At 37.6% G+C, this 15,902-nt stretch overlaps 1 protein-coding gene and 1 long non-coding RNA gene across 6 annotated transcripts in view; both read left to right on the forward strand.

Annotated features, from left to right (window-relative positions):
- The window catches only part of LOC128031039 (uncharacterized), a 115,659-nt gene that overhangs the window by 20,408 nt on the left and 79,349 nt on the right, over nucleotides 1-15,902 (forward strand). The window lies entirely within an intron of this gene.
- Nucleotides 877-15,902, forward strand: part of LOC128031037 (DNA-binding protein SATB1-like) — a 53,956-nt gene continuing 38,930 nt past the window's right edge. For 3 of the 5 annotated variants that reach the window (XM_052619239.1, XM_052619238.1, XM_052619241.1), the window contains exons 1-4: nucleotides 877-1,151; nucleotides 11,198-11,436; nucleotides 13,495-13,671; nucleotides 15,680-15,806. In XM_052619239.1, coding sequence (XP_052475199.1) covers nucleotides 11,226-11,436; nucleotides 13,495-13,671; nucleotides 15,680-15,806 — 515 coding nt within the window. In that variant the 5' untranslated portion in view covers nucleotides 877-1,151; nucleotides 11,198-11,225. Of the gene's footprint in view, nucleotides 1,152-9,228; nucleotides 10,133-11,197; nucleotides 11,437-13,494; nucleotides 13,672-15,679; nucleotides 15,807-15,902 lie in introns of those variants that run through there. The other 2 variants (XM_052619236.1, XM_052619237.1) reach the window with 2 other exon arrangements.

Below are 15,902 nucleotides of genomic sequence, written 5' to 3' on the forward strand. Positions count from 1 at the left end.
AGGATTCATTCTCATCATATCTGGTGCAAAACTCCTGCAGAGCTACAGTTTGAATAGTTTCCTTTTTCGCATTGGATATTAAAATAAAATATCAATATGGTAGATTCTTAATGTTTCTATCGCGAGGTGGTTGTGTTTTAAATCGATATATGCCACTGTGAGTAACTGGAATAAATGATAACATATTAAAATATTTTTTTTTTAATTACAGAAATTTGTAAGAGTAGGTTATAAAACATATTTAATTTGTGATACGAATTACGACTTTATGGCATAAATTCCCGCTTTAGTGTGTATCTAAAATGTAGTGATTAAAACGGAAGAAAAGAAATATCTACAGCTCATAAACCAGCATTCGGACAGAAATGAGAGAGAATTCTATTGTGTAAACTTTAGAAATGAACCTACACCATAGTGACAAAATTATTATATGATCATTATTAAATAATATAGTCTATATTTAGATTGAAAATCAGCATCTGCTTATAATGCGCATTTTCTTCTTTACAAGATTTTGTTGTCTCTATATTCATTTGGATTTTAATCTCACACACGCGTAATTGAAAACTTATTGATCTATAAATAACAAATGTAATGTTTTCTTGTGGTTTTCTCGTGATTGTGTGTGAAGTCGCACGTGAAATCAAATGACTAGAAGTCGAACCCCATTGTGGCTGCGGATGGCAAGTTTTAAATAATTTTATACAGTGCTTCTTCCTGACATTTTTTAACATGTGGTGTGTAAATATGAGAATGGTTGAGTGTGAAAGTGGATGAGTCCCTGGAGAGCGCGCATAGAGACGCGCCGCTCCAAAAATCAAAGTGGGGCAAGAAGACGCGGTGCGCCACAGCTGGCAGATCGACTTATGTCGACGGGGAGGGGCGGTTCGTTTACCTGACACCCCTCTCATCGAGCTCGAACCCTCCCCCTTCTCTTGCGCTTCTATCCCGCATCGCAGCCCACGTTGCGCGCAGTCCGTGCGCTCCCAACTTCAGCAGTACGCGCAGGGACATCTCCATCTCCGTCAGCGAGCAGAGCTGCGGACGCGCGCCGGCTTTGGATCTCTCAACGCGGGGACGAAGTTAAACGAGCCTACTCAACTTTTGGATGGAAAACGAGCGCTTTCGTGGAGATTGCTAACTTCTCTGAGGTATTGTAGTATTTCTATTCTCTCTGTGATGTCTCCGAGCATCTGCTCCTAGCGCAAAGCTGCTGTATATTTAACGACCAGTCAGATCTGTTTGCTGTCTTGTCTTATCAACAGATAAACAATTGACGGGGGTGGGGGGGGGTCATTCATGTATATATATATATATATATATATATATATATATATATATATATATATATATATATATATATATATATATATATATATATATATATATATATATATATATATATATATATATATATATAGCCATGTATGTATATGGTTATAAAAAGTAAATTTTAGATAATAATTGAGTTATAAAAACACAAACCTATGGTTTTTACACTTGTACACATATGCATGTATGTGCGCAAGATCTAAATTGGAAAAAAAAAAGGAACAAAAATCCAATTTTATGGAGTCAAGAGGCAGACATGCTCCTAAATAAGATGAAATGACTAATATGACTAAATGATTCTAAATTAATCTGACTGTCATGCTGCAGAGCATCACATTACACTTTCCTCTTTCTGGTGTGATGTAAAACTTAACGTCTCAGGATGCAGTGGTCAGGACCCCGTGCATCTAAGTGTGAAAAACACATCTGTAAACGTGAGATGGGTTGATATGCATTTACATGCAAAGAAAAAAAAAGGAGTTAAGATGCATGCACACATTTGAGAGCAATAATATTTAATGAAATGAATGTAAATAATGCAGAAATGATCATATTACGCTAAAGACAAGGTTGTTAAATGCACATTAGTCTGAAAATCTATTCTTAATGCACTGTAATATTTGCATTTACATTTTTTTTTAAATCTACATGTGTGACTGTCAGTGCATTTTAAGGAAAGTACTTATAATACTGCCAGATCGGTGTGTGTTAGTACTAACAATAATCATGTTTCCACATTTTTGACCTGAAATGCTTGCATTAAGGCTCTTTGAACAAATTCAATAAAAATATATGCATCTCAGTGCTTGTAATTCATATCCACATATTATATGGGGTGTGACAGAATAAATTATTTCACAAAGTGGTTCATTAAATGTTGCATTTAAATTTATGTACGTTACTCTTGTGGTTATGGGTAGCAACCGTACATTAATATTATTATGCTACACTTTGGTATGTTGATGAAGAGCACAGAGCATTTGTAAGAATTGCATGATGTTCATAACGGCAGTGCAAAAATGATGTGCCTGTAATTAGTTAATCAGTGATAACATTGATTATTTAGAATTAAACTGAGGACAGTAATAAGTGCAAAACACTTTTTGCAGTCTCATTTGCAGTGCACACTATATCTGATTCCTCATTAACAGGTCAATGTGGTAAAAAACGAGGTTATTCTTCTTGAGATTACTAGTTATCTGGGGTAGAATTAGTGCGGTTGATCTGGTCAGTGTTTCTCAGAACAGAGCTCGTGAGCTTTTCCTGCCAGTGTCAGGTTTGCTTCTTGTAAGTGCTGTTTAACATCAAAGTCCCTGCTATTATGCAGGTTTTTCTTCATTTGTTTCATTCTGACATCTTCTCCACAGTGTCACGTTAATGTACTGTACAGTCTGCTGATGTGAAACCGCGTGGGTCCCCTTGATCTCGACTTGAAAGTTGTTAACCATTTTTTATTGCCATCATCTAACCCCATTTCCACGGCTGGTTGTTGTTGTTCAGATACTCACCTTGATATGATAACTGAGCCTGAATCTGTGATGATATCGCTGTCCCAAATCTATGCACAGTGGCATTGTCTGGCATGCTCGGACAGACTATACATAATGAAAATGTGTTCAAAATGATTGTAGGAGACAAATGTCTGCTAAGATCAATACTGTCAGTTAGGCCATAAATGCGTAGCACATCCTCGAGCAGCAAATAACAACAGGAAGTCATCGAAGCTTCTGAGAGGGAAGGTAATGCTGTTCAACTCCATGTGGCTTCCAATTTGGGGGCCGGAAAGGTTAAACTGCTCTATAAACCCGTCATAATGCAAGTTTTTTCTTCTTAACGTTGATACACGCACAGTGGTGACCAAAGTTGCATCTTTGTCAGTGAGAAACACGCTGTTCGTTGCCCCTTCCGACCCTTTGAGACCAATTATCTGGCGCGGTGCATCGGTTATTTTCAGCGTGCACCTGAGAGTATAATCAAGGCAACTCGTCCTTGATGAATTACTTCCACTCCATCTCGCATGATTTGTCCTGTTGTAAGTGACAGCAATCGAGGTGCATGAGAGGAAGATGAAGAACTTCTTGGTTGGTCTGTGTCTGCTTCCATTAATCGTCTTTACCACAGCGGTACTGAACGATAGGCTGAAATAACAGCTCAGCAAAGAGAAGAATTATACTTGTGGTTAGAGCACGGTAAATACCTGTTTAGCTGCCAGTGTATGCATTTATTAGACTGTCGCCAGCAAATAAGAGGTCTGTCTCGGTTTTTAATATGTGGCTGCTTGGAGATTCCACCCTGTTTGGAAAAAGCTGTTATGATTTCTAATAGTTAGGAAAGGTAACAATGAATCAGAGACTTTTGATGACAAGCTCAAACCAGTTTGGGAATAAGAAGAAAGGAAAATGAAGGATTGTTTGTGCATGCTTGGGCTCTGAGTCAAGCATGTAAAACGGCAGACGATCACATGCAACTCGAGAATAATTTAGCACCATTTTCCAACTTTTTCCAAGATGATTTGCATATATCAGCAGCGATTTGACGCTTGAGTTTAATTCCTCAAGCGCTATCTCTCGCATTTTTATTTACATATTTGCCTGCTTTTATCTGGTTTTGAGAATTTTCGCCGGATCTTTTTCAGAGGGCAAAGCGTCAAAAGTGCGTCATGTCGATTTAGTCATGCGTATGCTAAATGACATTTGTGTAAAATCAGAAGAGCAATATAATCATTCTCCGCATCACCATCACTAATACAATTTGATATACGCACTCAGTTCCACCTAAAACCTTTTAAAATTTTGCATAACCCAAATTTAGACACTCCATATGTTTTGATCTCACATTATTGTCTCCTATTTCTATGCTTGTCGTTATCCGATCTGTGTAGGTTTTCTCGAATCCTTTGTTCTGGTAAGGCGACACAAAGAAAGCAGTATATATCACAGGAATGCACATACTGCAAAAGATCAGGGTTTTAATACCCACCCACATACTCGCAGCAAACAATTAAAGAAGATACTCTCTTTTACAGTGCAAACACACACACACATGCACTTATAGAGATTTGGAGGGACGCAGATTAACGCCACTCAAATCTTTGCCTTTGCAGTGTAGTCAACTGAAAAGAAGCAAGAGCTTTCATTTGTTGCTTTTGATTTGTTGTGCACACACACACATATAGAGAAACACTAAAAGAGAAGAAAGAAGTATACTGATAAAACTACACGTCCTGTCTATAGTCAGCAGGCCTCTGATCTCTGATCTGAAGTCTGATTGAATGCTTTTATGCATAACGTTTAAGGTAGATATATCAGTTCCCTTTCAAATTTGAGGCTGATGACCTTAGAGTAAGTGCTGTGCATTTATTTTTTTAATAAATGTTTTTTCTTTGTATTTCTGAAATCTTTCAGTTCTTAAAATACATTTTTATTTCACTATAAAGAATATTTTATGCAATGCAAAATAAGCTTTATTTTTTAAAAGTGAATCTTTTAGTGCATGCTTAACTGCAGAGATGTATTTAAAACAAGCATACTCTGACTTTTAAATCATTTTCTGCAATAATTTGGTGGGAATATCTCTATAATTGTGTATTAAGTGTTGCAAGTGAGAGTACTGCACTCATTTTGAAAGCTTAAAAGCATAATAAAATGAGCCAAAATGTGTAGAAGTTTGTGAATGACGGGCGTTGCAATTTTGCTAAAACTTCTGCGGGTGCAGTATGAGCGTGGGCCCACGCGCTGCATCTCAAAGCTCAGACAAAAAGAGCTTCACAGCGTTTTTCTCTCCGTCGCTTTAACTCTATTAATTGTTGATACGTCGCAATCCACGAGGCAGAAATTAGAGGGATAATTATTTGATCATGTGATGCTGCCCCACTGCAGTGACAGAAAGTAATTTCCCGGGCCTTGAAACTGATCTCGCTTGATCGTTAGATGACGGATTTGTTTTATAATTCGATAAAAGCGGGGAATAAACAAGCGATGAGCCGATAAAGAGCTTCTCCCGTGTGCTTGGAGGGAGTAATTGTTTTTTAAATAATTAATCCAGATTCCTGAGGGAGATTCAAAGAGCAGGATCTTTTTGTTGTCATCGGCGTGTGTGCAGCCGGACTTCAGCTCTCGTGCACTTTCACTGATTTAAAAGTCTTGCATACTTTATTTGGCAGGTGTTCAGATGCGAGCAAGCCACAGGGGGACTCTTACAGTGCACACTAGAGGTTCAACAACACAGTGTGCAGTACACAGAAATGACTGTTCACTGTGCTGTATCGGTTTATGCCACCGCATGCATTTATAAAACGATTAAATAATTAGTCAAAACAAAAAGTTATGAAGTTAGACTCCCCTCATGCACGTAAGTCTATTACTGCAGGTTATTTTTATCATTTAATAGACTTACAAGTCATGTGAGTCGTGCATAGTCAACTGCAAACTACTGTATTAATGTGCTCGGGTATCACAGCTCCTCTATTCTGTCTTAAAAATGTGCTAGCCACTAATATTTAAAGACTGTAGTGAGTTCAATGTTTGTATTTCCAGGAAATGTTTGTTTTGAATGCATCTAGTGGAGATTTGTATACTGCCCATTTGCCTGTGCATTGATTCAGTGTCTCTCTTCGGTATGTGGTGGGCACTGATGACTCTACCCCATGCTGTCTGTGTTATCAAACTGCCGAGATGCTCTTGGCTCTGATTTATAACACTACCTCAAATAATCTTGTTAATGCACATTTAACATTGCGGAAGTGGCAAGCACATAGACTAAACAACACCTACGCGTGCAAGCAGTCAGAATAGTGCTGGTGAAATGTGCCGAGTGATAAACTGCCTCCAGTGCAGCTAAAAAGAGGAAGACTGTACTGTCTTGTTGTCATATGGGTTTCTAACTTTGGATGTACACTTACAAATATTGTGACACTATTCCGGGAGATGATCTTGGGAAAAGGCAAAAGAAGCAATGAAACATCTTTAGGATGCAAAAAGATAAAGAAAAAAAAAGGGGGGGGGGGGGGGTGTTAAAATCCTCTCTGATTACAAGTGTTAAATAAAAGGTGATTTGTTTTTTTAATTCGATTATTATTATTTTATTTTTTTTTGAAATATGAATTCATTTTATAAATTTAAATGTAGTCAAAATTAAAACTACATTTTGTTAATTGTTTCATTTTGCTGAAAAATCTCTGTTAAATCATGTTATTTAAATATGACCAAATATTTCATGTCAATATAAATTGAAATCAAATTCTCAGTATGGAACAGTATGGAAAAAATGCAAAATAAACTATGCAACATCTTTAGAATGCTATAAAATGAGATAATTGTTAAAATCCAGTTTTTGCAATTATTTTTATTTTTATTATTATTGCAGTTTTTTAACATACATTGGAAAAAAATCTAATCTACTGTAGTCAAATTTAAAATACCATTTTGATAACTGTTTCTTTTCTTTCTTTTTTTTTCCTGAATACCCCAATTTGAATACCTCAAGTATTTAATTTTATTAGTATGAATTTGTTTATTTATTTATTTATTTTTTAAATCACTGTCATATTAGGGTTCATTATTGTTTGCTTTGAGCAGGCTACAGATATTGCCATTCTCAACTCTTCAGTTGTGTTTACCCTTCTTTAAATAGGCGAGAGCTGAATTATAACCACAGTTGATCAAATCGTTTCTGCTCTGTGAATCTGCATGCCCTTCTGTATGTCGGAGTTGGTGTTGTTGGGAAGTGTGTGTGTGTGCCAGGGCTCTTGGCAGTGTCTGCACCTGTTGGCAGCATCAGGACCCTCCTGGCAAGGCCGGCAGAAATTGTGTGATGCTCATGTACGAGTGCAGAGGAGACTGCAGCCACAGCACGTCAACATGGCGGCCACGCTCCGCTTACTACTGCACTCGCCTGCATTTCCCATTTACTGTGGAAATAAAAGTGGACCAATGCTACTACACAATCCGTTCGCATTTTAGAAATTGATGCTACTGATGGATAGTGGGAGCAGAAATGCACCAGATAAAACAACGTCCCAATGTCATGTTATTTACTATTACTGAATCAACTTTGCTAGATTTGAAGGGTCAGATCTGATTAAAATAGTTTAAGAATTTGCATTGAAATACTGAATGTTTCTTGTGGAAAAGAGCCACTGCAGCAAATGTTTTTGATGTTAAGTTAGCTATATACATTTCTGGCCTATATCTAGAGCATGACTGTAGCTGCTGCGCCACCCAATGCGTTGCACAAGGACTAACATCTCAAGACAGCAAAACAAGCTTCGTGCAAATTCAATCAATCCCGGATACGTGTTTAGCGTTGTATGAATGGCATACCAAAAATTCTGGATTCATATGTAACATTAAAAAACACACAAACAAAAACAAACAAACAAAACCCCACTTATTTACCTATGTTGAATTGATTAACATATTTTGTGACCCCTTGAGATGCATTCACCTTTTTTGTTCATCGCTTTTCTTTTACATTTCCTGTTTTTAACAGCAGTGATGCTTTGTGTTCTAGATCAGCACCTGTGCTAATTTCATATAGCTTCATCATCTTCAGTTTATATACATGTTACACACCCTGCTTTTAAAAAACATATTTCACTGTCTACACTATAATTAATTATTGGGCCCATTAGTCATTATAATTGTTGATTCTGGCATATGTGCTTGGTTACCTTTAAAACCAATCTTTTTTTTCTTTTTTTTTTTTTTTACAAATAATTGTTTTGGCATTATAATAACATACAGTAGCAGAAACAAATCTATCTATCTATCTATCTATCTATCTATCTATCTATCTATCTATCTATCTATCTATCTATCTATCTATCTATCTATCTATCTATCTAAATTGTATATTATACGTTCAATATATTCAATACAAGTCATGTTGAAATCATGAACACAATATAGTAAATACAGATCTTTGAAAGTCATTTGAACCATTCAGGATGTGGCATTACTTCCCAACCCCCAAGGGTGATTTGACTCTTGCGCATATTTCTGCATGACGTTTTTTCTGCATGATGATTTTATTTATGACAATATGCATTCTGGATAGCATAATTCCTCTGCAATTATTATTTTATTTTATTGCAGTGGGCATTATTTTTAAATAAAATAAGATTAGGAATGATTCCATTCCTGTGTTGATGTAAAAAATAAAATAATAATAATAATAATAATAATAATACTTAAGAGTTTTAGTTTAATAATCTATGCATCAAATTTTATTTTTTATTATTATTAATATTATCTATACCATTTTATAAAATGCACATTTTTACTTTTTACTGCATTTTCTCTTCGAAATGAAACACTTCTGTTGTTATTGGACTGGTGTGCATTAGTTTATTTTTGTAACATATTTGCAGGAATTAGATCTCGTCTGTGTGTGTGTGTGTGTGTGTGTGTGTGTGTGTTCAGGGTTGGTCGTTTGCTGTCACCTGCACATATGTGTGTGTCATGCACCAGCATCACTGACAGATGGCGTGTCCTTTTGCTATTAGAAATATTGTACTCCTGAGGCTCTTTTGCAACTTTTTTAAAACAGAACCGCGTCAAAACCCCCGCTACAATATCATCACACTCGTTCAATCCGATCATTCGTGTGCTTTCTACCCCCGATTCTGCTGATCAACTCATCTGAACACACACCATCAGCATCAAAACCCACGCGCTCACAAACAAAGATCGTTTATTTTCTATCAAGAAATGCAAAGTGATTTTATAGCGCTATTCGCTGCGTGTGTATCCTGTAGGCTGTGTGTGTGTGTGTACAGGATGTGTGTGTAGATAAATGCAGAACCGCCTCACTCTAATCAAGCTGATTAAAAATTCCTGCGCGCGTGCAGGCGGAAATCCACCACCATCATCATCATCATCATCCTCGTTCTCCTGCACTTTTACTTCATTTTCGCGTCCATCCTCCTCCAGGACAGCGAGAGAGACGCGGGAGGACCAGAAATCGGTCTTCAATCGCGTCGTTTACGAGGTTTAGAGATGAGGAGAAGCGGCAGGCAGCGCGGAGAGGGAGGGATGAGCCGATGCAACTCATAATTTAATGGGGACAGACAGAGAGAGAGAGAGAGAGAGAGAGAGAGAGAGACGGGGAGCGAGAGAGAGACAGAGACAGAAGGGAAACAGAAAGAAAAGGACCGAGCGCGAATGTTACAAATGTAACAAGCGGAAGATACAATGTAGCGCTGACGTGCGTCAGGAATGTTCGGATGCTTTGACGTTTCATTCGACGTTCGAAAGTGTCTCGCGCACTTTTAAAGCTGCTTCGGATCCGCGGATCGGCTGGAGATGAGACGGCAGGTCGCCGGGGCTTCGTGCTGTTGTTTGGCCAGATGAGAGGCGATTCACGAGCGCTTCTGCTCCTATAGACTCGTGTTGTTGAAGCTCAGTGGGATGTGTAGGGAACGCTGGGGGTTACTTTTATTTTTAAGCGTTATTCTGCGCACAGAACGGATGGTGGATGTGATCGTAAACTCTATGGAACTCTAGACTCACCGGAGATCGTTGCATTTTGGCTTGATTGCATGCGTCTACGGTCTTTAGCGCTCATCACATTTTAAAGTAGTTTACGCTTCGTCTGTGTGGTTCTACGTGTGTCATGCGCTGTGATTCACGGCTTAGCGTTTGATTTTAGGTTATGGTGTGGACGATCTGGAAGTTTTTTTTTTTGTTTTAGGATAGAATAGCTGACATAAAACTGATATTTGAGTGAAGTTTGTGCTCCTCCTGCCAAAACTTGAAGTCGCTGTTCATCCACAGCTCCTTTATATGCTCCTCTTAAAGTGGTGAGTTCAAGTTTACGATTTTTTCCTTGTTTCTTTGTTTTATTGAATTGTTTTTGTTATTTTTTATCTAATATATATATATATATATATATATATATATATATATATATATATATATATATATATATATATATATATATATATATAATATATTCCTGAATCAACCTGTATTAGGTTACAACAACAAGGATATGTTTATATATATATATATATATGAAAGTGTTTGCATTCACACATAAGGTTTTCTTTTCCTCAAAAGCAGCCTACACAGAGTTAATCTTTTTATATCTATATCCTCTATACCTGTTAGATCACATAAAGTCACATAAGTTCATGTGGTGTTCAGTGCTGTGGAATTCATTGTTGCATGTCTGATGTCTTGTTTGGCCTGTTAGATGAAATCTAACCCCGTCTGTCATGGTGTCTGATTCAATTTTCTTTTATCGCTGTGAATGCAAAGCTGAGACAAGGTGCATGTCCCTTTCCCAGTAATCTTAGATAATCCAATGCCTTTCTTTTGTTTTGGCATTTTGGGAAACACTTTTTGGGTGTTGTACAAGTATTATACAGGTGTTATACAAGTAGCTGCAACCAAAAATCTTCACACTTTGTTTTAGATGCATGTCTTCGCTTCAATGAGGAATTCAGGGTCTTTCAGTTTTAATACAAGAGATCTGATCCACTAAATATTTCACAGCCTGTCTCTCTTGCATGGAAGGGTTCATTGTAGGGTGCGCTGATCACTGAAGTGGACTCCTCTCCTCTAGCTTGTTTGCTCTCCACATGGGATTCTGCAGTGGGTTAGACATACATAATACATGCTCTTAGAAATGGGAATGTGATTGTTGGATGAAACATTGTAAATGCCGTGTAACATTAGGCTTGATTTGACATCTCAGTCTACATGGAAGAGACAAAGTTTATGTTGCAATATCATTTTTTTTTTTTTTTTTAGGTTCAGTAATCTTTATAATAGGGGGGAAAAAATGTATGATGTTTATTTTATGGCACTTGATTTTTCAGCCATTCTAATGCCGCTGCTCGTCTTGTTATTTTTCCCTTCAGGTGACAGTGAGCAGTGGTGCTGAGAACCATGGAGCATCTCAGCGAAACATGCCAGGGGAAGGAGAACTGCGAGATGGTCAATAATCTGAACGACACCAAGGCCCCTCCGGCCAAAATGGCCCGCCTGGAACAGAACGGAAGCCCACTTGGCAGGTCTCGTCTAGGTAGCACTGGAGCGAAACTGTCCGGAGTGCACTTTAAACCCCCTGGACATCATCTGAAGGCCTGCCACAAGAGGGGTGAGTTTGCTTTTCCTTACCACTGCACTCTTAAATATAAAGGCATTGATGGTTTCATGAAGAATCCGTGGAGCACTCTTAAAAATAAAGGTTCCGAAAGGGAGTTTTCACAGTGGTGCAATAGAAGAACCATAATTTGTTCCCCAAAGATCCTTTCAGTCAACAGTTCTTGAAAGAAACATATTTTTCCCCCTCTTTTTTTCACTCCCCGGCTGCATTCTATAGCTCTCTGGGTAACTGTTATTATTATTTATGGGAAAAGTGAACTTCTGCTGAGTGCTTGCTGAACTTTGGAAGCTACTGTATTCATTGTTTCAGCTGAATAATATTTACCATGGGCTTTTCTCAGCTCTCTGGGAACAAAGCATGTATTGATCCTGAAATGAACCGACACAGCAGTCTTTATTGTTAGATCTTTATCTATTAAAAATGGAAAAGCTTCAATTCAGCACATTCCCTGGCATCTGCTTATGATTACCCTATTTATTGATTGTTTTCCAGAAAACGCTCGCATTCTTAGGAAACTGCGACTGCGTGGAGCAGAAATATGATTTATTACGATTGCCCCGGATAGACGGCGTTGATATTACCCCCAGCCTCTATTAAACCCTGTAAAAATAAAGATCCTGGGTCCAAGAGATCATGAAGTTCCTGAAATTTCATCACTGGAGTGTTGCAGCTGGCTGGTATTATGTGATATTTGCACAGTAAACCCGAACACATGACAGCTTTGGATGGAGATTCTTCGGGTTTTTTCCTGATAGCGGCTCACTGTTTACACAGACTCGTAAAACCTCAAGGCTATTTGGTGCATTGGGAGCTGCTGCACAGCATCATGGGAAGGGTACTGGGATCTGCCTAAAGAAGTGTTCTAATGTGATTTGAGCATCTTAACAATAAATAAAGCGCTAAACCTGCGATGAGCTCTAACCTTTTAGTGTTTCTAACACGTTTAAATAGCAGAGCTGGTTCGTTGACGTCGTCTCCGCTTGTTCTGCATTCTGATTGAATTATGCATGTTACAATGCTGCTTTATTGTAACACTGTTACAGTGGATAATAAACAATTCATAACACAGCCTTGCATGAAAAAATAGTTTCAGCTGTTTAGCAAAAAAATGCCTGCAATTTTTAATTTACTATCAGCAAACGAGTGAAAATGTGCTAAAAAACTAAATTTAATGTCAAAGAATTTTAGTACTTTTAATTATTTTTTAGAAATTAAATACATCTGTTCTGCAAAGGTGCCTTAATAAATTGATCAAAAATGACAAATACATTTATAATGTTGCAAAATATTTTTTATTTCACATAAATTCTGTTAAAAAAATTTCAAAATGTATCATTCAACTTTTAATCAAACACGTGGGAAAATATGTTCAGATACTCCACTGAATGTCGGTTTTACATAATCTGACAACTTTAATAAATCATATGAGCTTTTTCACAAAAACTGTAATTTTCTGTCGCTGTTTGGATGTAGTAAAACACCCAGATGTAGCAGAAAATATCTGTCCTATGTTTGTATCTTCTTCCATCACTGGCTATAATTCTAACCTTGAGATCAGGATTAGGCATAAAATAATGTCATGAATGTGAGAATTGAAAAAAAATAGTAGTAAATTATGGGAATTGCGTCTTTGTTTTACTGTCGATTAAGAGATAAAAGACCTCTTCACTTTATAAATGCTTGTCAAATGCATCATTTTGTAAGAAAAATATGATGTGATAGAGAAAAACGGGTGCTACTTTTGGAATCAGCACCCCACAATTCATACAAGGTGGTGTTATTGGAGGTTGCATGCAAAGGCAAATGCCATTCTTCCTATTGCTTACGCTTAGGGTTCAAGGTTTTTCAAAACTGCAACCCTAACAATCAAATAGCAATGTGCTATCATTAAAAAACAACTTGATTTTTCGCTTGAGTATTCTTCGCATTTGCATTTTTGGACGAATATGCAACAAAAATAAAACTGTTGTTCAAAATCTGTGGCCTTTTAAACATCTCTCTTTTGTGTGCTGTGCAGCGGTGTAAAGCTTGCTCTCTTGTTTCTGCTAGGTAACATGCTGCCAGTGTTTTGTGTGGTGGAGCACTACGAGAGCCCCATCGAGTTTGACAGCAAAGAGGAACATGCTGAGTTTGTTCTGGTCAGGAAGGACATGCTCTTCAACCAGCTAATCGAGATGGCCCTGCTCTCCCTGGGCTACTCACACAGTTCGGCTGCACAGGCTAAAGGTATGGCACATTAATACTGTCCAAAACATGGCATACAGACACATTTCTACCTATTTCTCCAGAACTTGCATGTGTTTTTCTTTGCTGTTAGATCAGAATCATGAGTCATAAAATGCTGGGCAGATGCAGGGATATTTCTGGAGGCTATTTTTGGAGTGATTAGTTGGCTGTGTTCTGGTATTGCATGCATGCTTCTGCTTGGGCTGACCTGATGCCGAGGTCAGGGGGTTGTGGGTAGCGGCAGGAACACACAGGTGCACCTCCTGCTCTCTGTAATCACACTTCTCTCAATGGGAACGAGTGTGGAGGTGGGCCCGCGGTTTCTAATTGCTCGCTTTATGGAGTTGGGGGCTATTTTAAGAGCCGTAGCCTTCAGCCTGTAATTTATTGCATGCTGTCCATCATAATTACTTTTTTCTTTAGTCTTCTGGATTTAGTTTTTTTTCTGTTACTTAGTGGCAGCCGACAGACAACATATGGTCGAGCAATATTTTTTTTTAAAGAATGCTTTTTTGCAAACCTGTATAAAAAAGACCATGGTATTACCATAAAAAAAATAAACTTTAGAAAAGACTATGGCTGTGTTTCAAAACCTTGTAGGCAGCACGTCAACATACAAATGTATCATACAAATAGAGCGGTTCTCAAAAGGCTCGCTGATTGATTTCAGTAGAGTTTGTCATTATAATGTGGTAAGGTTAATGTGATGTCCATAAATCAGAACTGCTCAAATTTTAACAAATCAATATCTTTATTCAGCAAGTATGCATTAAGTTGATAAAGTTACAAAAACATGTATAATGCTAAGAATCTAATTCAAATAAATGCTGAACTCTCAAACTTTATATTCATCAATCCAAAAAAAAGAAAAAGATCAGTATGGAGTCAAAATAACGCCTTATATATATATATATATATATATATATATATATATATATATATATATACGCAAAAAAATTGCGATTTGCAAAAGAAAATAAAGTTTTGCAAACAAAAATTAAGAATTGCAAAACATAAATGAAACAGTGCGAAAGCAATGATTTTGCAATACATATTTTCCATGGTCATATCTATTAATTTATCTGCAACGCTGCTTTTATTTTGCGTGTCAGTCTAGTTTGAGCTTGCGATATACAGTTTTCCCTTTGCGCTAATTTTTTTTGCACGTCTCTCTTTGTGGCACTGTTTTGATGTGGGGGTGGAGTCAAGGGACGGGGGCGTGTACAACATGCCTCCCTGGAAGTGATGTCATTGGCCCGAGACGCAGCTCACCGATCCAGGTCCTGCCTTTCGAGTGGATCGTTTCTTTTTATTCAATAAAAATAAAATCAGCATATCAGAATGATTTCTGAAGATCATGTGACACTGAAGACTGGAGGAATGATGCTGAAAATTCAGCTGTGCATCACAGATATAAATTATATTTTAATATGGATTAACATAGAGGACATTCATTTTAAATTATAATATTTTTTCACAATATTACTGCTTTAACTGTAGTTTTGATCCAATAAATGCAGCCTTTTCGAGCAGAGGAGACTCATTTCAAAAGCTTTTGAAAAGTTTCACCAACCTTACCAAACTTTACAGTAATAAAAAAAAGCATACACAAGTAATGTTTATATCTTAATTATATCTCTGCATTAAATGTGTTTTTATAACCAACATTTCTCTCATTTCACCAGCCGTCTTGGATAGATTTTTTTAATTAAAGTGCATTATGGGATTATGTTGTCCGCAAAAGATGCATGTATTGCTGCATGCAAAAGTAGATTGCTACTGTTTGTAGACAGTTCACTAGATTTTGGGTCTGTGCTATATAGACATTACTGTGATGTAATACCATGGTATTCTTTGAAGTATGTTACTGTTCAAATTAATATATAGAAGCGTTGTTCATGAATATGGTTATCAAAGTACTACACAATTGTTTTGAATAGGACTAATAGATATGTGCGTCCTTCATTCCTGTGTGTCTGACTGTGGTCATGGTTTGGCCTCACCGCAGGTCTGATTCAGGTGGGCAAGTGGAACCCCGTGCCTCTTTCCTACGTGACAGATGCACCCGACGCCACAGTAGCGGACATGTTACAGGATGTGTACCATGTGGTCACACTGAAAATCCAGCTACACAGGTCAGTGTTTCCCATGTACTGTACCCACAACACAACGCAGCTGTGCCGCCACATACAGTGCTGTTTTTCCCACAAGCCACTGCTGTGGGCACACGC

The sequence above is a fragment of the Carassius gibelio genome, chromosome A16, assembly GCF_023724105.1.
Source record: "Carassius gibelio isolate Cgi1373 ecotype wild population from Czech Republic chromosome A16, carGib1.2-hapl.c, whole genome shotgun sequence".
NCBI classification, from domain to species: Eukaryota; Metazoa; Chordata; class Actinopteri; order Cypriniformes; family Cyprinidae; genus Carassius; species Carassius gibelio.